The sequence below is a fragment of the Cajanus cajan genome, chromosome 5, assembly GCF_000230855.2.
Source record: "Cajanus cajan strain Asha chromosome 5, NIPB_CcT2T_4, whole genome shotgun sequence".
Lineage (NCBI taxonomy): Eukaryota > Viridiplantae > Streptophyta > Magnoliopsida > Fabales > Fabaceae > Cajanus > Cajanus cajan.
The window spans coordinates 17014624-17042556 of record NC_138521.1 but is presented as its reverse complement, the minus strand read 5'-3'; the positions used below and the strand labels follow the sequence as shown (position 1 = coordinate 17042556).

Genomic DNA, 27933 nt, shown 5'->3' with positions numbered 1-27933 from the left:
TGAAATGTGATATGTGATTGGCGCAACATGCATACATTTATGAGTCTAGTTCATGATATCATTGCATGATAAATGAGTATGCATGTGATACTGATGTGTATGTGTATTGTTTACATGTGATTTGTGCTTGTGACTTGTATTACGTTTGTTGTGTGTGTGTGCTGTCTAACATTTATTTTTGTACCTGAACCTGAGTGAGATGTTTCTCACTCCCTTGTTGTTCTATGTGTATTTTATTGTGTTACAGGTGATCATCAACATGAGGATGTTGGTGATGAGACTTAGGCTTCAGTTGGGCGTGCTCTGATAGGATATGTGACATCGGGGCGTAGCTAGGCTTAGTTTAGGATTTCATTATTGTTATTTTTTTTAGGAAAAAAAACTCATGTTTCATTTTCTTATAAATTTCGCATTTTACCATGATTTAAGTTTATGAATGTGAATTCTCTACTCTTATGTTAGTGGAACCATTGCTTTAATTCTAAAAGTTTTATTTAATCCAAGAAGATGTTTTTATAATTATTATATGTATATTGGGGTAGAGGGTGTCACACTTATTGTAGGAGTAAATGGACTTGTATGAAGAGGTACCCATTTACTCCAAGAGTAAGTCTTAGCTAGATTAGGATTTAGGGTTTATGGTAGACTTACTTTAGTTAATAATTCATGTTCTATATCAAATTTCAACAATCCAATTATTAAATTAAAAGTTCTCAATGTATGTATCAAGTCTTCAAATTAAAAAAAAAAATTGAAAACCATATGGTACTTCATTATATGGATTCAAATTAATGTATAAAATATTTTTTTTATAATTTTCTATTAATTTGAATAAAGGAAATGAAGTATCATATAGTTTTCAAATTTCTTTAAAATTTGTAGACTTGATCTATAGATTGAAAAGTTTTAATTTAATGGCTAAATTGTTGAAAATTGATGTAGAATATGAGTTATTGAGTGGAGTAAGTACACACACACATACACATACATATATATGTGTGTGTGTGTGTGTGTATATGCATAGAACAAGTCTACTAAATTTTAAAAATTATTTGATACTCTGTTACATTAATTCAAATTAATAGATAATCATAAAAATATTTTATACATTAATTTGAATCTATATAACGAGGTATCATATAATTTTTAAATTTAAAAAAAACTTATAGACTTGATCTATGCATTAAGAATTTTTAATTCAATGATTGAATCATTAAAATTTGATGTAGAACATGATGAAGTTAGCGAAAAAACACATAGAAGGGGGAGTTGAATATGTGTTTGTGTGTACAAAGGAATTTTAAAGCATTTTCGCAAGATTAATGTTCTTTGTCCAATACACTTTTAAATATCAGATTGTTATGCAGAATTCGTTTAACATAAGATCAATGCGTCTGAAGGGTTTATCGTCTACTAAAGAAAATGTTCCATAATGATAATTATTGAAGTTCTTACATTTTCCTTTTCAAAATAGTTTCGTTTAAGGACAAGCGGTAGATAAAACATTTCAGTGTAATATGTCTATTAAACGAACTTGCAGCTTTGTTTGAAGAGTGGTTTTAACTGTATGTAAATATTGGACGAAGTTTTTCACAAAGATTTACTTAGTAAGGAAGATTCGTTCCTAGTTAAACTGAAAGAGTAATGCAATCATTTTATACTGGTTTGCTCAACTGAGCTACGTCCAGTCTCCTTCAACTGAAGGGTTCCACTAGATATGCAATTCAATACAAAAGTATTATCAACCACTTCTGGCCTGTTGACTTCACTCATCAACGCTAGTATCTTCTTATCAGCCTCTTCAGGCTAGCATTGAGTATTATCGTCCACTCCTGGACCTGAGTATTCTCGACACTCTTGGCCCGTCGACTTCACTCACCAACGCTAGTATTGTTAAACCACTTTGGTTCAAGTATTCTCGACCACTTCTAGCCCACTAGCTTCACTCACCAGCACTAGTATTCTTAAACCACTTTTGGTTCTCCAAGTATTCTCGACCACTCCTGGCCCGTCGGCTTCACTCACCAACGCTAGTATTTTCTTATCAGCCACTTCTTGCTAGTAGTGAGTATTCTTTGACAAGCCCCTCCGGGCTTTACAAGTATTCTTTTCCTAGCCTTTTCAGGCTTTACTACTGATAGATGTGTAGTCGGGTTCGAGTGTTTTGGGTTACTCTCACAAAGAGGATACATATATGATCTACACTCACTAAGGTTTTGCTTTCTAAGCTGTACACATTTAGAATTCCTTAGTTTACTGAGACGAATACATTAATGTACTTTTGACTCTATGCGCACTGTCTCTGGTTTCGTTGAACCATGGGCTGGATATTACTCTTCTTTACGCTTGCACCATTTCGGGCCGAACAGCCAACCTCTCAGGGTTTGATGTTGAGGCTTATATATAGTCTTGTGAAATCTGCCTGTTGCAATTGTCCGTTGAAGCAAATATAGCCGTTCACGACCAGTTTGATCTTCTCATTTAATGCTCAGATTCGTGCATTAAATGTTGCTTCCCGTTTATAGACAATGCGTGGAGTTTTCTTGCTCAGTTAGTAGCTGTATCTGATTGTAGCAGAGTCCTAGGAAACTTCTGTCCTTTTTCTGACCCTATAGCTGTGGAGGCTTTTTTCTTGCCTGAAAAAGTGATGTACTTTTTTTGACATATGCATGACTTAGAATTTGAGCATGTTCTTCTTCTTTCTTCTTTTCTTCTAATAATTCAAATGACTTCGTGTGTTCTTCTGTGAGTGTAGATGATATTCAAATTCTCCTTTGAAGCTTGATTTCTCAGATGATTCTGCTTCTGGTAGTCGATATTTAGTTTAATACTTCGACCTTTTTCTGATCATTAACGTTTTGACTTTTCCTTTCGTCTTGGTCAACCTTGTATATGATCAGACTTTCCATTTCTTCTGGAGTTTCTTCTTGGTCGTTTAACCATCTTCCGTCTGAGTCTTTATGTGCTGCCTTAGATTATGGTTTTGTTCTTGATTTGGCTTGTTGAGTGCTTATGTTGGCCTTTTGTTTTGTAGCGTCTAATGCTTGTGCCTCTTCGTCATTTTACCTGTTCTTATGTATTTCTGAAACACTAACTCACTTGTTAGAGATAATAACATATATTATATTTGTCTCACTCAAAACCTTTTTGGGAATTTCTTCATCTGACTTAACACATGAGTTATTGAGTAGAATAAATCTACTATGACTTACTCATAAAGTTGATCCCTCATCACTATCTTTGTTTGTGGGTGTATTTGATTTTTACATTTACTAGACTTAAATTCTAGAGTCATTGGTTCGAGTCTTGTTGGTCCAAATGGTGTTGGACTTGGTCCTCTTAAATAAGGTCTCAAGTTCAAGTCTTGTATATAAAAAAATATGGTTGAGAGTGTAGCATCCAATTTTTCATAAATAAAATAAAATAAGGGCTTAATAATTAATTTAATTAATTAAGTTAGTAATATAATTATAATATTTTATTCATATAATAAAATAAAATAGAAGGGCTTGTTGGTGGAAAAAGGATATTTGAGATGGACTCTAGTACCTAACTTGAAGGTTTATTAAAAACAAAATAGGGGCATGTCAGTTTCTTACATGTATGTTATAAACTCTAAGAGCACCTAGAAAGGAGAATATAGAGGAAGCTACTAGAGAAAATGTCGAGTAGTGGTGAGGCAACAAAGAACTTGCTTGTAAAATGGAATCATCACTCAAGGTAAGGAAGGGTAAGGATGTTGAATTAGTGGACACATATGAGGGGTATGAGTATTGAGGTGATTCTTGAGTCTCTTATGTTTCTAGATAAATTGCTATGGAAGGTTACGAATGATCTATATATGAAATTGCTACTATATGAGGTCATGGTTATGTTTTATAATTGTTTTATTAATGTAAAAAATTGATGGGCTTTGAGGGTTAGGGTTCTATGTATGATATTCAGGGGTTTTGAATTGATTAGAAGAAACTAAGTGTTTTCAGTGATTCCTTATTATTATATACATGTTGTATGATGAATCCATCGATTAAATTGAAGTAAGGAACATGTGGATGGGTTTTGGGAGAACCTAGCTCACGAAACTCACAATTTTACGAAGTGCAGAATATGTTGCAATGTTAAGTGTGATGAATAAATTTTCAACGTTTGGCATGAAGGGTGTCACGCCAAGCATAAGGATGTTAGAGAGATCCTTAACCTCGTCTCTACACTGAGCAAGGAGTGTCTGGCCTAACACCTCTTTGATACCATTTTTGAGAAGAAATGACAGCGAACGTGACTTAGATCACACTAGGCAGTTTCATTCTTGAGGGGTCTTTGATTCCTTAGCACTAGGCTTGGGACTAACCATGCCAGGTGCAGTTCATGTAGAGAATCTAGTAGAGAGATCCCTTATCTCTTTGCATTGGGCACAAGTTCTAGCTAACCAGGCGCCACACCATTATCAAATGAATTATAAGAGTATTTTAGTAAGAGGAGTCTGTGAGGAGTGATTAATGTTAGAAATTAAAGAAGAGAATTAGGAAGTTAATAATCATGATAAAATCAAGAAAAGAAAGAAAGCTACAAGGAAATAAGTGTGTGAATTCAAGTATGATGTGTTGTGAATAAATAAGGATGATATTATGATGATGCATGTTTATGATGTATAATGATGAGATATGGTGATGTTGATTAGATGTGTAAGTCCAGACTATGACTAACAATGATGAAATCCAAGTAGGGCTTAATATGGTGTGGAGGAGTCCAAACTTTCTAGTTTGCTAAAATCACCAAGTTGGTCATTGCATTGTGGTAGTGTGGTATTGTTGTGGAGTCGATGTATTTTGTACTTTCTTTGGCAAGGTGGTTTGAATCTATGTAGTAGGGTTTTTATGGTTATCTACCTAGACCTTGGAGGTTTTTATGGCTCTTATGTTGTCTTATGTTGGTAACAATGAGATTGATACCATATGCATGTAAAGTGAAGAGCATGCATTGCATAAGTCCTTAATTGTATTTGAGATATCCTGGATTAATTGTATGGTTGTTGTTAATGATGGATGTATGTGTAACAACTGATGTTTTATACTGATAATGGTAATGAATGTATGTGTGTTAGTTTTATCCTTATGCTTTATATATGTTGTTGTAACTATACAGAACAAAAATAACAAAAATAGAGCAAGAATAAAATGCCAAAAACAATTGAAAGAAAAGTTAGAGAGGATGAAAGAGAAGAATCACACAGAGGTTAACGTGGTTCACCCTTCCTTAGTTGGGCTATGTCCATGGGGGCAACAGATCAGAATTTTATTATCAATAGTACCAAATCACTATTTACAGTATGATAGGTCCTTTTATATATAAGGAGCCCAAAAAAATATGATATCCGTTAATTATAATAGCTATCATCCTGAAAGAATTAGGAATGGTTCAAAGGTAGCTTCAACAAATCTCCACCTTACGTTTGAACCTTCTTTTGACAGATATCTACATGATCTTAGAATTAAAATTTGTTGTCACCTGCCACAATGGGCTATGTCCAACAATCAACATTAAGCAAGTCAAGGCAATGCATGAACTTGCTTTTAGGGACAAGTTTTGTAAACATGTCAGCAGGATTATGTATAGAATCAATCTTTTGAACCTTAATCCTTTTCTCAGTCCAAATGAAATGGTGCCGCACATCTATGTGTTTGGTCCTTTCATGATGAACTTGATATTTTGTTAAACATATAACACTTAAGCTATCACAGAAAATCAGGGCATACTCTTGAATGATGCCTAAATCAATTACTAGTCCTTTCAGCCATATCCCTCCTTTGTAGCTTCTGTCAAGGCCATATACTATGCTTCTGTTGTAGATAGAGCAATAGAAGGTTATAATGTGGCTTTCCAACTCACCAAACAGCTTCCAAGAGTGAATGCATAACCTGTGATTGATTATTCCTTCCATCTAAATCAAAAACATAATCTGCATCTGAGTATCCATCCAGGTAACAGTTTGTACAGGTTCCATAAATGAGTCCAATGTCTAATGTTCCTCTCAAGTATTGAAATATTCTTTTGACAGCTTTGCAATGTTCTTTTTGTGGTTGATTTAGATACCTGCTCATAACACTAACTGCATAAGCAAGGTCAAGTCTTGTACATACCATGACATACATTAAACTTCCTACAACACTTGCATAAGGTACCCGTGACATATATTCCAAGTCATATTGAGATTGAGTCTGAAAAGTAGCTGATAATCTCTCTTTGGTTGACAATGGAGTGCTTAGGGGTTTTGCATTGCTCATTCCAAAACAAAACAAGATTTTTTGTATGTATTTCTTTTGTGGCAAGAAAACCTTCTTTTGAGTCCTATCTCGATAGATTTCCATCCCTAGGATCTTCTTGGCAGCTCCTATGTCCTTCATATCAAATTCTCCATTTAGGAGAGTCTTCAGATTTTGTATAGTATTTGTGTCTCGGGAAGCTATAAGCATATCATCTACATAGAGTAAAAGATATATCATAGAACCGTCCTCCACTTTGTTGTGATAAACGCAGCAGTCATAGGGACTCCTTTTGAACCCTTTGTTGATCATAAAGCTGTCAAACCTTTTGTACCATTGTCTTGGTGATTTCTTTAACCCATATAGAGACCTTTGTAGTTGTCAGACATAGTCTTCTTTTCCTTGAATCACAAAACCTTCTGGTTGTTTCATTAATATATCTTCTTCTAACTTTCCATGTAAGAAAGTTTTCTTCACATCTAATTGCTCAAGTTCTAGGTCTTGACAAGCTACTAGAGCCAACAAGACCCTTATGGAGGTATGTCTCACAACTGGTGAGAAAAATTCATTGTAGTCCACACCTTCCTTTTGGCTAAACCGTTTAGTTACTAAACGTGCTTTGTACCTTACTGTTTCAATACCAGGAATTCCATATTTCCTTTTGAATATCCATTTTCATCCTACAACATGTCTTCCCTTAGGTGGCTTGATAAGCTTCCATATTTGATTCTTCTGAAGTGATTCCATTTCCTCACCCATGACAAGGATCCATTTGTCTGATTCTTCATGATTTAGTACTTCCTTGTAGGTGGTAGGCTCGGGTGAGTGCACTTCTTCTGCTACATGTAGTGCATAGGCAACCATGTCTTCAAAACCATATCTCAGAGGGGGTTTGTACTGCCTTCAAGGTCTTTGACTAGGCTCGGTTTCAAATTGAGTCTGTAAAGTTACCTCTTGCTGATCAGCATTATTATCTTTGTCTTGTTCTTCTTGAGAATTTTCGAATGCTTCATCCTTAAACTCCTTGTTCTGAGTTATACTTGAAGTGGCTTCAGCCTCCACATGTTTGAGTGCATTCTCTATCTTTCCTAAAACAGAAAACTCCAATCCCGGGTGAAACATGTGGGATTCATCAAAAACAACATCCCTACTAAGAATAATCTTCTTTTCAGAAGGTGACCAGATTCTATACCCTTTCACTCCATCTCCATAACCCATGAACAAACCTTTCCTAGATCTAGGTTCAAGCTTCCCTTCATTTACATGATAGTATGCATGACAACTAGAGATTCTAAGAATTGAATAGTTTGCAGGTTTAGTGGACCATACCTCAATAGGTGTCTTACAACCTATAGCAGTGGAGGGTGATCTATTTACCAGGTAGCATGTTGTGTTCATAGCCTCAACCCAAAAACTTTTGGTCAAACCATCATTGGACAACAAACATCTTGCTTTTTCTAGCAAGGTTCTGTTCATACGTTCAACTACTCCATTCTGTTGAGGAGTGTTCATGACAGTGTATTGCCTTACAATCCCTTCCTTCTTGCAATAGTCATTAAAATCAGCAGAACAAAGCTCCAAATCATTATCAGTTCTAAGCCTTTTTATCCTTTTACTAGTTTGATTTTCAACCAAAATCTTTCATTCTTTGAAGTATTTGAATGCTTGGTTTTTGTGCTTCATAATGAATATCCAAGTCATCCTAGAATAGTCATCTATGATAGAGAGAAAATATCTACCTCCTCCAAGTGAAGGTACTCGAGAAGGCCCCCAACAATCTGAGTGGACATAATCCAAGGTGGACTTGGTGGTGTGTTGAGCCTTTGGAAATTTAATCCTATGATATTTCCCGAAAACACAATGTTCACAAAACTTGAGTTCTTTTATTATATGATCTCCCAACAGCTGTTGTTTGCTTAGCACCATCATTCCTCTCTCACTCATGTGACCAAGAAGCATATACCATAGATGTGTTAAATCTGGTGTATGTTTATCAGTCACAGATATTGATTCTGAGATTGAATTGGTTGATCCTTGAAGCATGTATAGGTTTCCTTTATTGATACCTCTTATAACAACAATTGAACCCTTGCTGATTTCCATCGCTTCACCTTCAACATTGCATTTGAAGCCTTTTGTATCCAGAACTCCAACTGAAATTAGATTCTTCTTCAAATCTGGTACATGTCTGACTTCAGTAAGGGTTCTTATCACACCATCATGCATCTTAATCTGAATTGTTCTAATACCAATTGTTTTGCATGCCATATCATTTCCCATGAAGACATCACCTCCAGATTTCTTCTCATATGTTAAAAACCAACTCCTAATAGGACACATATGATAAGAACAGCCCGAGTCAAGTACCCATTATTTTGCAGAATGTTGATGATTGTCAACAATAGACCGTACGAGCTCATTTTCAAATGAGGATCCTTCTTGGAAAGCAGCAACAACCAATGACCCGGTTCTTTGCAGTAGTTGCAAATGTCTTTTGGATTAACTTTAGTTTTCTTCTTCCCTTGTTCTTTCTTCTTCTTACCACTTTTGGTAGAATTAAAAACAAACAGTCCTGCTCCATTTACCCCCTTAGAGTTTGTAGATGCCTTGAACCGGAGCTCCCTTAAGTGCAGGCTTGATTTTACCTCTTTCATTGTGATGCATTCCTTCCAAACACTAAGAGAATTTACAAAACTCTCATAGGAGGGTGGAAGTGAGGCTAACAGAATCATTGTTGCATCCTCATCTTCAATCTTGACATCTATGTCTCTTAGCTCCATCAAGATTGAATTCAGTTCATCCAAATGATCCTTTAGAGGTGTGTCTTCTTTCATTGAAGACCAAATAGTCGACGCTTTAACAACAACTTGTTACAGATTGACTTCATCATGTAAAGCTTCTCTAGCTTCAACCACAGTCCACTAGCCGTTTCTTGATCAACTACCTCATAAAGAACTTCCTCTGATAAAGAAAGCAAGATCAATGAGTGAGCTTTCTCCTCTTTTTATTCTACAAGATCCTCCTTTTTCACAGAAGTTGGTTTCTCCTCTGATTTTGCAGTGTTCTCCTTCTTTGCAGAAACAGAAGCTAGAGGACCCCAAACCCTCTATTCCTTCAGTAGAGCTCACATCTTAATGCGCCACAGATTGAAACTGTTCTTTCCATTAAACTTCTTGATCCTGATGGTGTTTGACATCTTTCTTGAATGTTCTTTCACAGATGCAGTGGAAGACCAGATTTTTCGAATCAGAACCACGGTGTAGGAGAAAGAAATGAGTTCCCTTGATCGTATCCTGAGCTTTAGTGCCAGTTTGTTGTAACTATACAGAACAAGAATAGAGCAAGAATTGAATGCCAAAAACAATTGAAATAAAAGTCAGAGAGGATGAAAGAGAAGAATCATACAGAGATTAACGTGGTTCACCCTTCCTCAGTTGGGCTACGTCCACGGGGGCAACAAATTAGAATTTTATTATCAATAGTACCAAATCACTATTTACAGTATGATAGGTCCTCTTATATATAAAGAGCCCAAAACAAATATGATATCTGTTAATTATAATAACTAGCATCCTAAAAGAATTAGGAATGGTTCAAAGGCAGCTTCAACATATGCTATACATGGATGAAATATATTGTCACATCTTGCTTTTGTGTTGTTGTGTTTTGTCCAGGTTAATCTCTGTTGTAGGAGTAGAATAGGTGCATGAGGATGGGTTTGATGGAGAGAAAGTTTAGTGTTTTGATTGTTGTTTCGGAGTCTTGTTCCGATAGTGTGAGATCAAGGCTAGAGAGATTTATGCATTTCTTATTTATAGAATAAGTTTATTTTAGTTTATAATATTTTTATGTTTTATGTTGGAAGTTGTGTAAAAAGACATTTTGTGTCTTATTTTAAACTTATGGTGCTATTTGGTTATCTCTGCATGACAAAATATTTATTTAAAGTGTTGTTAACCTTTTTACTAGAAGACTTAAGTTTAAGTATTTTATAATTTCATTTTTTATTTTAAAAATCTGTATTTATTATGCTAAGAGATAAAAAGGTGTTAGAGAAAGAGGATAGCCTACTAAAACCGGTCCAACCATGTTTTTTTTTATTATAGAAATTAGTTAAATGATAAATATTTCATAATAAAAATATAATTAAAAAGAAAAAAAAACTTAATGTCTACTTTTGTGCTAATTAACAAACAAAAACTAGAGTTGCCTAGAAGAAATGTTCCATTCATAGCCAATTGGCCATGGGAAAAGGAAAACATGGCATTTGATCTTTAACGAAAATCGTTATTTGTTAATTCATGATCCAAAATACAAGCAAAAAAAGAAAAGATACACACTGTGAAACCCCAGCAATTACTGTCATCACATGTAGCATAACAGTAACAGATTAATCACATTTATAGATACAAAAATCTGGTCAATCTCATCTTACTAACATAAAACAAATTCTGAGATTGGTATCGTTCCGTGCCTTCCTCTGCCACTTTTGGTAATCGAGAGTCTTCCACTGGAGAACGATCTCTTCATTGCAATTGGGCTCAACACACAATGCAACACCCTTGTTTTGTATCTGGACGACTTGCTATTCTCTCTTTGTGATCTCTTCGATGGGCCAGCTTCAGTAGAACACCCTTGTACTTGATTCATTTGCAATTGCAACACATGAGCAACACTTTGAAACGAATGGTCCATAGACTCAGACATACCAAAGGATTCGCACGCTCCATCTCTAATCTCAATCACCCTGTGCCTGCCCTGAAAGCTGCTTAAATCACTAAAAGCACGCAATGCAGGCTTTGGATAAGCTCTAGCATGATGCATGCTTTCTTCTTCCACCACCACCACAAACTCGTTTTCAGAAGAAGTTTCATTCTCTACCTCTGGGGCAGGAACCGAGGCATTGGAAGTGAATATGCAAGCACGACACAAGGGGCATGTGGAGTGAGACTTGAGCCACGTGTCAATGCAAGGAAGGTGGAAAACGTGGCTGCATTTCGGCAAGAGTCTAACACTTTCATTATCTTGAAACTCACTCAGACAAACTGAACAATCAGTGACTCTATTGTATCCTTTCTTGTACTTGAAAACTGCAATGGATTTTATTAGAGACTCGTCCAGGCCTGTGGTGGAAGCATGGCATGGTTCGTGATTTTGATTGTGGTTGTGATTCTCTTGCAACTCATCATTTGGGTCTCTGAGTGGAGACTCTCGGAGGCCACAGTACTTGGATATTAGAGTGTAGTAACTCACCAGAAGAAAAGCAGTGGCTAAGATCCCAATGATTGCAATGACAAGAGGAGAGAAATTTGGGCCTGAATCATCATCAGGGTACTCAAAGGGTGGAGGAGGAGGATACACTATATAACACCACTGTGGACAGTACAAGCTGCAAAATCCTTCGGAACAATCTTTGCTGTTCATATATGGAATCCAAGTTCTTGGGTTCCCAACAGCAGCCATGAAGACGCTATAGCATGTACTTACTCGTGAATAATCTTAGATTCATGGTTTTCTGTCTTCCTAGACAAGAGAAAGGAAGCTATTACCACTAGCCTATTACAAATATAGCACTGCCATAACAACTTTGAGTAGAACTAGAGAAATCGACTTAATAACATAGCAGCAGGCAGAAAAGACGTATATATTACACTTTGGCAGCAAAATTAAAAGGTGAAAATGTGTTATGTCATAGATATGGTGTCTTCAAGATTACTGTCAGTATTAAAATAATGTTTAACATGTGAAAATTATATTTCATAAGTACAGATTAATTTTTTATTGTCAATTTTGAAACACTATGAATCACATTAAAAAAAAATGAGCATAGTGCAAAATAAAAAGAAATACTTACAAGTACAAGATAAAGGGAAAAAGAACGTGCAAACAGAGTCTCAGCAGAACTCGAGTTTTCTCCAGGGCAAGAGAAGGCGTGAATAAGGGGCCAATGGCTTTTAGATGGAAAGCAAGGCGATGACAAGGAAAATTGGAGCTCTGGTGGGAATACTTTAACTTTTCTTTTTCTTACTTTTTCTTTTGCTGTTCATTGTTTCTTTGTTCCGTAGTTTATATATCTTGGTTAAAATTGTTTGTTGACCAAGATGGTGGTCTACCGGTACTAATGTTGGTTGGGAATTTATTAAAATGAATGCTTTTTTTTTTTTTTCTTTTTGTCCTATACAACCATCCAATTGAATGGGGCTTAAATTCTTTATGAATTGTGAAGTGAAATCCTTTTAGATTAATGACAACTTCATTAATGCCTACAACTCTGGGGAGGATCTAATTTTGCCGTCAAGTTGGTTGTATCTAACACAGAAGTGGGGTTATGCTATAAATTTTAGGATATTTTTGCTTTCAATATTGTATCAGTTTGGCTATTATGCATCAACCATGTAAAAATCAGAAAGATGTCCTGAGAACTTGTGCCATATCTGGTGAATACTTGAATTTAAACGGGTCACAGTATTCTTTAAAAAAGATTTCACAAAAAATAGTAACTAATATATTTTGTTGGGAACACTGGCACTTTTGCTATTTAATCAGATATGGTGTTCTAGTGTCTCTTCTCTATGCATCATATATCCTTTGGCGAACTTTTATCATACGACTATCCTGTATTACTTTGCATATATTCTCCTCTATGATCCCAGCAATAAGTGTCTTTTTCTCCCGCAACTTAAGGCCAAGTTTAGGACTAATTAACTTCATTGTAAGGAACTATTTGAATATTAAACTAGTTCCTTAAAGGTTAGCCCCTATCCTTTAAAAAACATAAATAACAATAAACAAACCTTAAGTTACACGACAACGAAGTCCTTTACTCATTTGGTAACCTAATTATGTTGGTAGTCCATTTGACATGATGACATATGATATAGCATATATTCATGACCGAATAAAGGTGCTGTGTTAAAAACACACTAAAAACATTTTTTTTTTATTTTTATATAAACACTTTAAAAAGAATAAGAAAAAAATTAAAATATATTTTTCATAAATTAAAACTATTTTATATATAAACTAAAAAATATTTGGAAAGCAGTTAATATAAGAGAACTCTTATATCTTAATTTATATATAAATTAATTTTAAAGCTTGCAGTCAATTATAGTTGTCACTTTTCACGAAGCAATTATACCATTTGCTCAAAACTTGGGACCATATATTCTCGTTTTCAATTTCCTTTGCTGGGTGGTCTCAGTGTCTCACTATCTAAAACCACGACATTATCTGGTTAAATATCATATCTCACTATGCCACTGTATTGTCTAGGTAGTCTCAGATGTAATAATACACAAGGATGTGGCTGTACATATATCGGTTGAGTTGAACCTGTGGGTCTAGCCATCTTGTGGTCACTAGCAAAGCAATGGAATGTGACCTTATCTTATTTTTCTGTCCTTTAATGCACCTCAATATCTAACATATCTTCCAATAACTAGCAGAATAATTCACACCAACATTTCATATGTGACATACTCGGTAATAGAAATGCTATGTTTACATTAATTTTAAAGAAATACTATCTAGGTAGTAGTTTTAAGGTGTTATTAGGCTGAAACTGAACTATTAGAGTCATAATGAAATGCTATCTAGGGGTAGTGGTTTTAAAGTGTTATTACTTATTAGGCTGAAACAAACTATTAGAATCAACCGGCTGGTCGAAAATTAGCTAGGTAATTTATACAAAATTCACTTTACTTTGTTATTATTATTTAATTTTTCCCTATAAGAAAATTTGTTATTAACATTTATCATATAAATAATATATAATATTCATGAAATATCTAGACATCATTTTGTTTTGGTAATTAGAACGTTGTTTTTCTCATATAGATGTCTTCGTAATTGTATAAGAACTGCAGGCAATAATTGAGGATTTTCATCGTATGAAATCAACTAATACAACAGAGCACATACACTTCTAGGCTTTGTTTGTTTCTCTAATATTATATTACTAAACAAAATAAATATAATTTTTCTACGTTTGATTTATAACAAGATTAATTATGAGACAGGATAAAAAAGAAGAATAGGACAAAATTTTAATTTTTTTGTTATTCAATAAACCATGGGAAAATTAGCGTTGTACTAACACCGCCATGACTTTTACCATCATCATCCCAACCAATACCACCTATTGCCAACCACTGACGTTGCTGCAATCTATTATCGTTGTCATCACCTAAACCACTTCACGAATGTGATATAGACTTTCTATGTCAGGTGTTTTGAACATTTTATATCAAACCTAGATGCTACATAAATCTTGAGGAGATAAAATTCTTACACATTTTATGACGGGTTAACACATGACATAACAAATACACTTTCTATATCAAGTGGGCAATGTTTGTCATAGTTTGAATATCAAAGTGTGACTTTTAATAATATTGATATCAACATTCTATGACGAATGTGAGTACACGAGACATAGAAAATGCACATTCTATGTCATGTGTGGTCACACCTGTTATAAAATGTGTCACATTCTAAGGTGGATGTAACCTTACCCCTCATAGAATACATATTTTATGAAGGATTCTATGATGGATAAAGTCACACCTATCATAGAATACGCATTTTCTATGATAGGTATAGTCACATCCGTCATAGAAAGTACATTTCTTTATAATCTTTTTATTTTTTGAAAATTTTCAAACATATACATCAAAAATACATTTCATTTAGTTCCTTGCAAAATATTATTGTCCAGTTCGATACAAACCTATATAAAATATAATATCTATCATTTAAATTGAAAGAATGTACAAAGTAAACTAACTAGCAATCAAAGAGAGTTAGCAATAAAGTTAAAGTTAACAATAACTAACATTAATTAATAACAATGAACAATTACTATAAGATTGTATAAATATTATCAAATAATAATGAATCTAAAGTAAACTAGCCAATGTACACAAAGAAAACTATAATAATGTATAAAAACATAAATCAACTCTCAAACTGACTCAAGAAAATAGATGCTTGTCTTTTGCAAATATCTTCCAACTCTTCATTGACAAATGAAGTTGGATTCTTGAATACCTACAATTAATTCAAAATAGAGACAAGTTAAACATTAATCGATCATTATATCTCCTCGCGTGATGATTCTCCAAAGTTGATACTGGGTGGATTTGATGAAAATCTTCATCCTGTCATTTTATATGGGTAGTCTTCTCCATTGAAGGCAAGAGGCCTTGCGAGAGAAGCTTCTTCTGGTAAGTGTTGTCCTTCACTACTTCCCATCTAGATCTTTTTCTTTTAGCACGATTAGATGCTCAACCCCATTTAAGGCTAAGCTCTGATACCAAATTGTGGAGAAAAGACATACACTAGAAGAGGGGTTGAATAGTGTGTATCAAAAATTCACACATTTGTATACTGAAAAGAAAATAACTTACCAGATGAAGCGCTGAAAAAGAGTTCGATGAAGCACTAGAGATTTTTATACTGATTGTCTCAACCACCAAGACTACGTCCAACTCTCAATTCAACCATATTGAGTTCCACTAAGTTTCACAAAGTTACAAGTATTCTTTTACCAAGCCACTTCTAGTTCAATCCTAAGTAGTCTTTGACTTGTCTCTTCAAGCAACTACCCAAGTATTCTTTGAACAACAAACCTCTCCAAGCTTAACACCAAGTATTCTTTCAACAAGCCTCTCTAGGCTCAACACCAAGTATTCTTTCAAAAGTCTCCTCAAGTTCAACACCAAGTATTCTTTCAAACAAGTCTCTTTAGGCTTAACACTAAGTATTCTTTCACATAAGGCTCTTCAAGCTTAATCCTTACAACAGAGGTAATGAGTGATTACAAAATTGTTTCATCTCTTCTAGACGTGATGTAATCAACAATGTAAGCACAAGTAATCTACAAAGAAATATGTACAAGATTTACAATGAAATGTTTCTTTGTAGTTTTTCAGCTTTGTGTATTTTGTATGCTTCTCTATACAAATTTCTCGATGTATATTGCTTTTATTGCTTTTGTTCTATGTGTGTCATGCTTCACTCAAAAAGCTATTTTGTTGTTTGAAGGCTTGGTCCTTATATAGTAGCTTCAAAGAAGATGACCGTTACAATAATTTTGAGTTGAACTTGCAACATGCTTCACGAGTTGCTTCATCTGTCTTATTTATTGATCCTAGAGATTATTATTGATGCATTTAATGCAAGCATTAAATTCCTTTTAGTAAAACGTGTATCTCTTGTATGATCACTACAAAAAAAATGTTAAATAGTGGAGGTTATTTTGTGGAGGTTTCAAAAACCTCCTTAATTTATTAAAAATTACAATTTTTTTTATTTAATTTGCAAAGGTTTATAATCTCTATTAATTAAATATTATTTTTCCAGTTTCTACCTCCAAAAAAATTTCCCTCTAAAACAAATCCCAAAATCTAGAATTTCCCTCTTCAACTTTACAGCTTACCTCTCAAAAAAAATAAAAAAAAAATTGTGATTTCCCTCCCTAAAAAATCACAAACCCCACAACTCCCCTCCGTAAAAAATCAAGAAACCCACGGCTTCTCTCTCCAAAGAAACCCTTCAAAACCCCTTAAGCACCATGACTTCCGCCGTGAATCAAGAAACCCACGGCTTCCCCCTCCAAAGAAACCCTTCGAAACCCCTTAAGCACTGTGACTTTCGCCGTAAATCAAGAAACCCATGGCTTCCCTCTCCAAAGAAACCCTTCGAAGCCCCTTAAGCACCGTGACTTCCGCTATAAATCAAGAAATCCACAGCTTCCCTCTCCAAAGAAACCCTTCGAAACCCCTTAAGCACCGTGACTTCCTCCAACGACGATGACGGGTGAGAGTCGTTCTCCAGCACCTTAATGCTCGTGTATGCTTGTGAGTTGTCTCTTGCCCAACTTGATTTTTTTTCCTAGTTTTGTTTCCTGGTGTGGAAAACTGAATGCTATAGCTTGTGCTTCTGAAACGTGTGCAAGAATTCCAAGGTTAGTTTTATCCATTTATCATGTTTCCTGCCTGAAAAATCTTTGACTATGTCCTAAATGTTTTGTTTAAAATGCCTATTGGTTTGGATAATTGATAGTTGACGGAAAACATATTAGATTATTCTGAGGATCCATTGCATTTTATAACGGAATGTTTTGTTTAAAATGCCTATTGTTAGGCTGTACTGTTTTGAGTGATGGAATTTTTCATGCATGTTGAAACAGAGTATGCTTTCAAGGCTGTTAAAGCTGCTGGAATCACATCAATTGGTGTCCGAGGAAAGGATTCAATCTATGTCGTTACTCATAAGAAGGTTCCGGTGAGTCTGAAAATTGGTTCTCTGATCATTCTTTTGGTTGTATTAATACTTGTGTTGGCTTCTTAAGTTTGGATTTTCGATGCAGGATAAGCTTTTGGACCAGACAAGTGTTTCACACCTCTTTCCCATCACAAAGTACCTTGGTTTATTGGCAACTGGCATGACTGGTATATTTCTCATTGCACCTCTTCACAGTTTCTTTGTTGTAGATTTTTGTGAATTTATTTGCATTTTTTTAATTAAAATATACGTCTGTTTTTTTTTTGTTAAAGTTAAATCATGTGGCATTTCACTGATGATTTCTTCATTGTATTGTATCTCATTAAAATATAAATTACAGGTTTGAAAAATATGATATCATTATCAACCTAACCAATTGGTTAGTGAGGAGAAAATTAAGGAGGAGACTGTGATTATATGAGAATGATTATCATTCTCCTAGATTGTGACTTGTTGGAAATTGCTTAAGAGATTTGTTTTCAAGACAAACCTCTGGTTCAGAATCACTTATTTATTTTTTGGTGTGATATTGTTCTATAAATCCGTGCAACCGTATCATGAAATATCATTAATATTTATGATGAGAAAATAGTTCTATTAGACCTGAATGTTACTGTCAAAGTTGTGGCTAGGGCTAAATTGACTTATGGTCAGGCTCAGTAGATAGAGGCAATGGTAATATTGTTTTTCTGTAAAATGAACTTTGAAATATGAGCACATGTTTAGATTTCATCCAGAGAAAATGAATATTTATTTACATATATATGTAGAACTAAAATATCCTCAGTTTACAAATTCAACCTTTGCTTTATCCTCTTGAAATACCTCTTTCCAGCTGATGCTAGGACGCTGGTTCAACAAGCAAGAAATGAAGCAGCTGAGTTTCTCTTTACATATGGGTATGAGATGCCAGTGGACGTATTGGCTAAATGGTAAGTGGTTATTATTCTGTTTCATTTTGCTATAAAATTATCATTATTTTTTGGAGAAGAATGATGTCTGCACTTCTATATTTAATGTAATGGAATAGTACAACAATAGCTAATAGCCTCATTGTTTTAACATGCTTCTGCATTTGTGGTGTGACTGGATGATTCTATTGTCTGTTGCTCCTGCCACCATATTGAATTGTAAATTGCACGTGTATGTATGTGTAGGTGTGTCGGCTCTAGTGTCCAATCCAATAAAAATTATTTTTTAATTGGACACCTAATTAGAAGTTCCATGAGTAGTGGTAATAGATTTTTCATAAACACTAACCGAGGGAGTATCACATCTAGCTTTCACACAAACTCTAGCCCTCTTTGTAAGGGGTGTTAGTTCTAAAATTTCATCACCTCAATCTTTGGTCCTTATTAATTTTTAATTTATTTGTTGAATACATATATGATACATATATAATACGGTTGCTTTGGTTTATTCATTTTTCTAACTTTAAAACTTTGCTTCAAATTTTTTTCATGTGGAATTATTTTCCTTAACTATAGCGTCAAAATTTTACATTGATGTTATATATGTGTCCTCGTGCAACCATTCTGCCAAAGATGCATGATGCGTATAAATCATGATTATACATATGAGAAGATGTGTATATTAGTTAGCTAATTAATAACAATTAACTTAATTCTATAAACTCTGATTTCAAATGATTCCCTTTTAAGTTAGTATAAAAAGAAAGTTTATGTGCATGTGCTGTTGGTAATTATATAATGTTATTGCTCTATCCCATATATAGATGTCATCAATAACTATGTTATAATAATATCACGTGAAAATAGTCTTTTCAATAACTATGCTATATTCCAATAAATTATGAAAGCTTTTGCATATTAGAATCTGCATAATAAGATTTGATTCCTCTTATTATTTAGGCAATTAGTACAACGCGACAATTAGTACAACGTGGCAATATAGCATCAGGTTCTCAGATAAAAAGATATATACATTGTTATAATGTTAATTTGATTTTTGATTTCTCAGCTTTTGGATACATAGTAAAGATCAATTATCTTAATTTGACTTATATTGTTGCATTTTCTAGACAGGGTATTAAACTTGCTCTGTTTTGATATCAAAGATTAAGGCTTAGTTATATTTATTTTAAATCATTTGGTTCTAATTATATCTTTGTTTTTTGGCAGCTCTGTTCCATTGATAGACTTATATTGTTGTATTTCCGGTACACTGCTGGTTCCATTAGTTGTTATTCTAAATACCCGGTATATTGTTGCATTTAGAGGTAATTTTTTATTGGGTGTTTAGAATTGTCATTATGATATAATATATGTGATATATAATTTTCTTAACTAAGTTATTTTGCTTTTATTATTTCAGCCAAACGATACTTCAAGTGTTCCTAATACACCTTTGGATGCAAGAGGATCATCTGGTGCTAGCAACCCTTAGATTGCTTATAATGTATTTCGGATTTAGAGTTTAGTATAAGGCTAATTTGACAATGTTATGGATTTTATGTTGTACTTGGATTTATAATAGAAGTTTGAATTGTAAATCTTTGAACTATATGTTGGTATTTTGGTTATTAGCAATGGAATTTCTTCATCCATTTTATGTGTATTTTTTATTTATTAAGTTTCTTATAAATATCACAAGTGAAAATGAGAAATTGTAATACATGTAGATTATGCAATTAAAATGAGTATAAAAACTATTATACATAGGAAAATAAGGAGGATTAGAAACTCTACAAAAATATATTGATTAATGATTATTGTAGTTAATTTACTTTAAAACCTCCACTAAATAATCTTTACTGTTATTCCACTTCAAAGCCTCCAGTAAAAAAACCTCTGCAGTTAGCATAGCTTTAAAACCTCCATTAAGAAATCTCTGCAGTTAGCATAGCTTTGAAACCTCCTTTAAAAAACCTCCATTGTTAGTGTAGGTTTAAAACCTCCTTAACAAAACCTCCGCTAAATACTCACAATACCAGAGGTTTCTAAAAAATGCCGCTAATTGCTTGCGGCGAATGTAATTGCGGAGGTTTTTGGAAACCTCTGCGATTTATTTTGCGGAGGGTAAAAACCTCCACTAAACGTAAAAATAACCTCCACTATTTAGCTCATTTATTGTAGTGGATCTAGCAGGCTACTTATCATTATTTCCTTCTAAATTGAGCATGGTAGAAGCAACAATAACATAAAGTAGTTGAAGTCAATGCAGAGTAGTCTTTTGCAAAGCCTTTTATGTGATATCTAGGATTTTGCTTTTTTTTACGGATATTTTATCTTTTTCTTCTTTAATAGATTTTGATAGTTTCGAGACATCTTTCTTGTTTGATCTATTAAGGAATAACACATTTAATGAAATTTAATATTAGTCTCATTTGGCAGTATACGTTTAATGCATAGAGACAACCTATATGTTTCGTCTTATTTTCTTCATCTTATAGATGATATATATTTTCCACATTTTTTTAATATAGTATATCTTTGTAGATATTTGACTTTGCTTAAAAAAATCTTTTGTTTGTTATCATTAAAACTTAAAGGACCCTATTATCAATCCACCTATATATAGTTAAAAAATTTCACTTTAAAACTTGTGTCATCAACCAACCATATGTCTTCAATGACTTTAAAGTAACATAAAGATGTTGTAACCAGATTCAGGTCTTTGGAAGTTGAGAAATGTTGTGACTCAACCACGCACCACCATAACCCCATTATTTTGCATGGTAGTTTTGATTTCTTTCCTTTTGGTAATGTGCATTTATTAATATAGGACCCACTCCATCGTATGACATCAAAGTTAGGCTTCGGTGCTAGCCATTTCAATGTTTCAAAAGTTGTATTGTCATTCTCAATTTGGTGTTTGAACCACTTTGAGAATGTTTAGTTATGCTCATTGATAAACCATTTCTCAAACATTTACGAATGATTTTTGTTCACAATGTCCTTGTGACAGTTAGATAAGGTACAACTTCATCAGTGTTATTCAATATATATAAATGTGTCTGCAACACTTCTTATAAGTAGCTCATAATCTTTACACTTTGTAAACTATTGTGGTAATTCTTGTATGATGATGAGACTTAGGTATCCCCACAACTTTTGCTTTTGATAAGTATTAAGCACAAATCTCAACAACTTCCTTTAAAATACATCTTTCAAAATGGGTGCTTCTGGACAATGTTGGCTTTTCACATACCCTTTTAATATCTTCATGTGTATCATTCAATTGTGTAAATCCACCATAAGAACATCAGATCATTGAATGTAACTTCTCTGGTTAAATGATGTAAACCTACTTCCCAAGATTCCCTTTGGAAAAGATAAGTCCAAGAAGGATGAAGGTTGATAAAGTTGGTTTAAATAATTGTAGGACACTTACCCTTATTTTGTAAGGTATCCTACCTTTGGAAGCCTATCCTACCTTAACGGACTGCTATTGTTTTTATACATTTTTCTTACTTGTAATTCATTTTATTAGTGATTGTATTAGGATATTTTTGGCCTTGTATTTTGGGTCAATTAAGTATAGTGTAGGTAATTTTGTCTTTGTGTTACTTGAGGGTGTAATTAGTAGATTAAAGGAAGTGTAACTAGTAAAGTCTTGTTAAAATTATTTGCATTTGGATAATCCAAATCTTTTTATGGCCCATATATGTTTAGACGTCCACTTGCTCATGCAAGTGGTTTGGACTTCCAAACCATGCCAAGCTTGCCATCCAAGCTACAAATTAAGTCATATGGCTTTGATAGTGACATCTTATCAACTTGTTAAAAGTAATAATTAGTCTGATAGTTGTAATGATTAGGTTAGATAGTTGAAGTTAACTTAAACTAACCTAGGTTATTCTTTTAAACTAAGATTAGCTTAGCTTGCTCCATAATTTTTTAGACAACTGACTAGACTTGTAAACATTTAACTAGAGTTAGTTAGCATAAGTACAAGATAGCTAACCATGGTTAGTCTAGCTTGCACCATAAGCCAGCTAAACTCTATATATTATAGTTTTGACCCATTTTTGTAATAGTTTTGGAGCATTTATGTTAATGGCCAAGATTTCTCCTTAGAGTTCTCTTTCTCAAAATTTTAAATCGCTCTTTGATTTACTTCTAATAATTCTCTTATCCTTTTCCTAAGATTGTGGTGAGATTTGAAGTAATTTATCTTTTTTCCTTGAAGAAGCACCACTTGAAAAGAGTCCTTCACCATTGAAGGTGACTTTAGAGGTTTCCACTTCCATTGGAGACCTTAGAGAAACTTGAGAAGTGTCAAGAAGGAAAAAATCTAAGAAGAAAGTTGAAGGAGAAACTACAACAATCTAATTCTTCCTAAGGTTTTCCATCACTAAATGCACAACTAAGTGAACCATTATGTCAAAAAGTGATGAAGGAAAATACATGTCTAGTTGACACAAAATAATAGCAATAACTTCGCTTTCTAACTCATCTAACTTCTAAGGACCAACCACTTCATCACAGATTGCATTAAAAAGAAAAGGTACAATCTAGTTATGACATATCTAACATTCTTAGGCAATATGTCCCATTAGGTAGCAACTATTATATCAAAACGTGACATTTGTGAGACCTTAAACCTAGTAATTTAAGATCTTTTATTGATACAAGCCTTTTAACATTGAATGAATAACCATGTTGAACCTTGACGCCTTATAAACAATGACAAAAACTTTTCTTTTTAGATAACGTATGACATGCTAGGGGAAAATGTGTGCTTTCTAGGAAACTACAGAGCTAACTGTTCTCTTATACCCATCTTAACCAAATCTAAACAAGCATTTACACCATCATTTGTCTTCCCTTAAATGTTAAGAAGCATTCCAATTATACTTTCACACCTATTTTTTCTCACATGCCCGACATCTATACAAATGTCTCACATCAAACATCTTCTAGTACAATAATTCAAAATATATTGGCCTTTTCTTCCATATTTTTTTGTCAGTTGGTTGTTTCTCATTGTTTCCAAGACTACAATTAACTTCGTCACTTCTTCATAAAGAAATTTTTTTATTTTTGATATTCAAATTATTATTGATAAGTATAATCTTTAAATATTGCATAATAATAATTAATAAATGAAAAAAAATTAATATAATTTTTTTTCTAAAATCTCTTAATAACGGTCACTACTTTTACTAATATATGTATATTAAAAAAATGCGAAATATCATTTTATCCACTAGCTTAAATTATGATGATAATATTTTAATGTAATGACTAGAGTTTAAATAAGATCAAACTGCTCTGGCTCCACCTGTTCCAAAGACGAGAAATCAAATGAGTCAGTTTAGATTATGCAATGAATCGGGACAAGTGGATTCTTTCTTCTATATTGTCCAAGACATGCACAATACTTCCCTATGGCTGTCATCTTTTTTCATTTCTCTCTCTACTCTCTCTCCCTCCCTTTGCACTCATGTACAAGGTATTCCTTTCCAAAATGTCTTCCTCGAATATGACCTGAACATGAAAACCCCAACCAATTTTTAAACTATAAAAACTTTGCAAAAGAAGCTTTCACGTATACTAGGTAAGGAACAAATTCATGTGGGGTTAATTAATTAGTAAACATGACTCCTCTATATTGACATCTTAAAACTCATATATATTAACCTCTTTTGTCCAACCCCACTCCATTTCAATAATCCTCTCTCTAAATTAAACCAAAATGGCACTGAGTAACAATGTGATAGGTGCCATTAACTTCGTTGCAGTGCTCCTCTCAATCCCAATCATTGCTGCTGGGATCTGGCTAACAACTTTGCCAGCGGATTCATGTGTCCAAATTCTACAATGGCCTGTTATCATATTAGGGGTTCTGATATTTGTTGTGGCTCTGGCAGGGTTCATAGGAGCCTTTTGGAGAATACCCTCACTTCTGGTATTCTACCTCGTGGCCATGCTAGGGCTTATTGTGTTGCTACTTTCGTTGGTGGTTTTCACCTATGCCGTTACCCTTAGAGGGCACGGGACCATTGAACCCAATCGGTCTTACTTGGAATATCGCATGGATGATTTCTCACTGTGGCTTCGCCGAAGGGTAAGAAGCTCCCACAAGTGGGATCGCATTAGGAGTTGTCTTAGCTCATCAAATATTTGTAGTGAGTTGGATCAAAGGTACCGAACGGCTCAAGACTTCTTCAATGCACACCTAACCCCCATTCAGGTAATTGTTTTCCCATAATTGTTCTTTATTTATCAACCTTGGTTCACCTCAATGTACAAGTGATTCAATGTTTGTTGTATGCAAGTTTTCAAATTAGGTTTATTAGATACTGGGATAAGTTTTTTCAGAAGTATTTCTAAGAGAAAATTGAAGTTTATTTGTGTAAATTTTTCTAGAAATACTTATAAAGAGAAAAATAGAAAAAAAATGAAAGAAGTTTTTCATAAAATAAAATTAACTTATAGACAAACTAATGTGTAAAGTTCGCTTCTATTATCTTTTACAAAATTTTACTTGTAGTTCATTCATAAGTTAGTTTATTTTATGAAGAAACTTTTTTCTTCCTATTTTTTCTATAATTGATTTTGGAAATAATCATCGAAACAATTTCTAAGAAGAAAAATCAAAATAGGTTGCATAAGTTATAATAAACTTATGCATAAATTAAAAATAAGATTTTCACATTATAATAAATATTATATGTAGTGATATACAAATGTCATTATAAATATAACATATATAGATATAAATTTATTTTGACAATATTCATATACAATTTTAATATTAATTTTGAATGAGATTTAATAATATATATTATGTATCGTCATAGTTTATATTTACAATTTTTAATATATCAATATATATTATATCTATAATATAGGTAAAAATAATTTTTTAGTAACAAATATTATGTCACTATAAAATGTGTATCACTACAAATTAATTATTTTGTAATGTTAAAAAATTATTAAGAAGAAACTTCTACAGATTGGTTTAAGTTAATTATAACACAATTTTATTTTTTTTTTCTTTTTTTTTCCTAAAAATACTTCTAGATAAACTTACTCAAAAAGATGTTATACTCTATGTTAGAACCAAATTTAAATTATTACTTGCTAAAACAAAAGTGTGGACAAACGTAGCTTGTGTGGTCCCAATTATAGTCGATATTAATGCCTTTGCACTTCAGGGGATTTTTCGTAAAATGAAACAATTAATGTACATAGACAATTTGGTAAAAAAAAAAAATTATTAAAAGTACCAAGGCAATCGCAGCCCTCCCAGTAACTTTTCGTAAAATGTACCCAAGGTAGTAACTTAGAACCATGATTATCTATGAAAAAAAAAATCATATGGGTTACTTCCTTAAACTTCCCAAATGCATGTGTCCCAGTCTTTTTACATTTTGTTTTTCACATATAGACACCTATTTCAATTTCTCTAGAAAGCATGCAACTGAAGATTTTGAAGTTCGCAACTGTTTCCTTTCTTCATTGTTTGGAGATTTTATATTCCCTTTAAACACAATCTTGTTCACTAAGAAAATTATTGAACAAGTAAGCATCATTTCAGAAATCCACTTGCTCATGAAAAGTGATCAGGTGAAAGACCAAAAAAGTTATAATTAACCGATCGAGATTCTTCAACCACGTGTTTTACTTTCATTATTTTTTGCCCCCTAGCATGTTATTCATCTTTTGCCTTTATTCCATTTGTTTTGTTCTTTGATCTGATGCAGTCAGGGTGCTGCAAGCCACCAACCAAATGTGGTTACACGTTTGTGAACCCTACCTATTGGATTAGCCCCATCAACACAGCAGAAGAAACGGATTGCATGAAATGGAGCAACGACCAAACACAACTTTGCTACAACTGTGACTCGTGTAAAGCTGGTTTGTTGGCAACCCTTAGGGTGGAGTGGAGGAGGGCCAATGTGATATTGATCATTACTTTGGTTGCTCTAATTGCAGTATACTTGGTAGGCTGCTTTGCCTTTAGGAATGCCAAAACTGAGGAGCTCTTTCGTAAATACAAGCAAGGCTACTCTTGAAACATATCATATTTATTTGCTTCATACTTTGATGGACTAGTAGAGTTAGATTATGAACACTAAACAGTGGTGGTGGTGGTTAGTGAAATTGGGTCATTTTGTGTGTCTCTTAATTATTGGATTTTGCATTAATGAAAAACGAAGAAATCCATGTACGTACAATGTATGTATCTGTCTTGCGCTTTCACTTTAATTAAATCCGATAAAACTGTTTTTTTTCTAGAGAATAGACATTTAAGAACATGTTTGGGAAATATATATATTTTTTTTTTCATGATTTCGATCAGTTGTTTTGAAAGAAAAAACTTTTTGCAAAAAAAAGTTGGATGCTTGAGGTAATAACATAAATTTGTAAACGGTTTTTCTCCTAAAAAATAAGTTTTTTTTCTTTAATTTGAAATTTTGAAGTTTGTGATTATTTTTCAATAGTATTTTTCTCCTAGAACTAATATATTACATATAAACTGATTTTTTTATATGTTTAAACAGAATTAAATTTCTTAAAATCATTTTCAATAAATTTATTCAAACAATAATTTATTCCAATAGCAATCAATTATACACAACCGATTATTGAAATAAGCAAATTTTAATAATTTTCTCAAACACACTTTAATTCACGAAGAAATGAGTGTATTTAACTTAAATGAGTATTTGATTGTTAAAAATACCAAGAAAGAATAAGAGTAGGAGAGTAAAAAAAAATGTTAGTAACACTGTTTTTAATCATCTCTTTATTATTGACTGTAATTAATTTAGAAATCACAATTTTTTTGTGGATTGTGTATGCCTCTTTTCTAATTTAGTAGTAAGACGTATTAAAATTTGTAATTTTTAAATAATAATAAAAAATAATAGTTAGAGAATATTATAGCGTGTCTCTTATATTTCTCTTTGAAAACACAAGCAAAACTAATGTACAGTAAGTATAATTTAGAGGTCAATTGTAATTTGACAATCAGAAAACTTTGGGTTGTTTACCTCTACTGATAATTCTAGTAAATAATAAGCTTATACATGTATTATAATTGATTATAATTTGGGTCATTATTATCACATTTACCTCAATGTTAGGGAGGTATTTACTTTAGGTATTGGGCATTTATTTACACCCAAGTTTTATGACTTTATCATATGCAAATACCACAATTTTACACCATCTAAAAGAAAATTATCTTTTATGTTTTAAAGCAACTTATATATAATATTTCCTTGACAATGATAAAAAAAATTATAAATTTTATATCACTCTTTTGGGGGAGCTGCTAGGGTTTTACGGGCTCCCTGATACTGCCAAAAATGATCACGTGCTCATCCCGTGGGGCTTTGGTGGACGTGGGACCATCTTCTTCGTCTCCTCCGGCAATTGCTGTTGAGATATTCGACGGTAAACGT

The 27933-nt window shown here is 33.2% G+C and overlaps 3 protein-coding genes across 5 annotated transcripts; 2 read left to right on the top strand and 1 right to left on the bottom strand.

The window, feature by feature from the left end:
- Window positions 1-10526: 10526 nt before the first annotated feature.
- Window positions 10527-12325, bottom strand: LOC109789224 (E3 ubiquitin-protein ligase Os04g0590900). 2 transcript variants are annotated; one of them, XM_020348128.3, is made up of 2 exons: window positions 12115-12325; window positions 10527-11783 (listed from the first exon to the last, which is right to left on the bottom strand). In XM_020348128.3, exon 2 carries the CDS (start codon window positions 11721-11723, stop codon window positions 10695-10697), a length of 1029 nt encoding a protein of 342 aa, XP_020203717.1. In that variant the 5' UTR covers window positions 11724-11783; window positions 12115-12325; the 3' UTR covers window positions 10527-10694. The 2 variants fall into 2 exon arrangements, with proteins under 2 accessions (XP_020203717.1, XP_020203719.1); XM_020348130.3 differs by having other exon boundaries at window positions 10527-11779.
- Window positions 12326-16727: 4402 nt separating this feature from the next.
- On the top strand, window positions 16728-20115 carry LOC145958257 (proteasome subunit alpha type-1). 2 transcript variants are annotated; one of them, XM_083075015.1, is made up of 6 exons: window positions 16728-17122; window positions 17455-17549; window positions 17635-17716; window positions 18385-18481; window positions 19691-19788; window positions 19884-20115. In XM_083075015.1, the coding sequence occupies exons 3-6, from the start codon at window positions 17710-17712 to the stop codon at window positions 19907-19909; spliced, it is 228 nt and encodes a 75-aa protein (XP_082931141.1). In that variant the 5' UTR covers window positions 16728-17122; window positions 17455-17549; window positions 17635-17709; the 3' UTR covers window positions 19910-20115. The 2 variants fall into 2 exon arrangements, with proteins under 2 accessions (XP_082931141.1, XP_082931142.1); XM_083075016.1 differs by having other exon boundaries at window positions 16728-17229.
- A 3800-nt stretch (window positions 20116-23915) lies between these two features.
- Window positions 23916-26704, top strand: LOC109789226 (protein TORNADO 2). The gene is made up of 2 exons (XM_020348132.3): window positions 23916-24707; window positions 26227-26704. Exons 1-2 carry the CDS (start codon window positions 24210-24212, stop codon window positions 26536-26538), a joined length of 810 nt encoding a protein of 269 aa, XP_020203721.1. The 5' UTR covers window positions 23916-24209; the 3' UTR covers window positions 26539-26704.
- Window positions 26705-27933: the final 1229 nt, after the last annotated feature.

Coding starts and splice junctions, on each gene's coding strand:
- LOC109789224 (XM_020348128.3), bottom strand. CDS start 11,723: ATGGCTGCTGTTGGGAACCCAAGAACTTGGATTCCATATATGAACAGC.
- LOC145958257 (XM_083075015.1), top strand. Junction 18,482..19,690: donor GTGGACGTATTGGCTAAATG/GTAAGTGGTTAT, acceptor GTTTTTTGGCAG/CTCTGTTCCATTGATAGACT. Junction 19,789..19,883: donor GTATATTGTTGCATTTAGAG/GTAATTTTTTAT, acceptor TTATTATTTCAG/CCAAACGATACTTCAAGTGT.
- LOC109789226 (XM_020348132.3), top strand. CDS start 24,210: ATGGCACTGAGTAACAATGTGATAGGTGCCATTAACTTCGTTGCAGTG. Junction 24,708..26,226: donor CACACCTAACCCCCATTCAG/GTAATTGTTTTC, acceptor GATCTGATGCAG/TCAGGGTGCTGCAAGCCACC.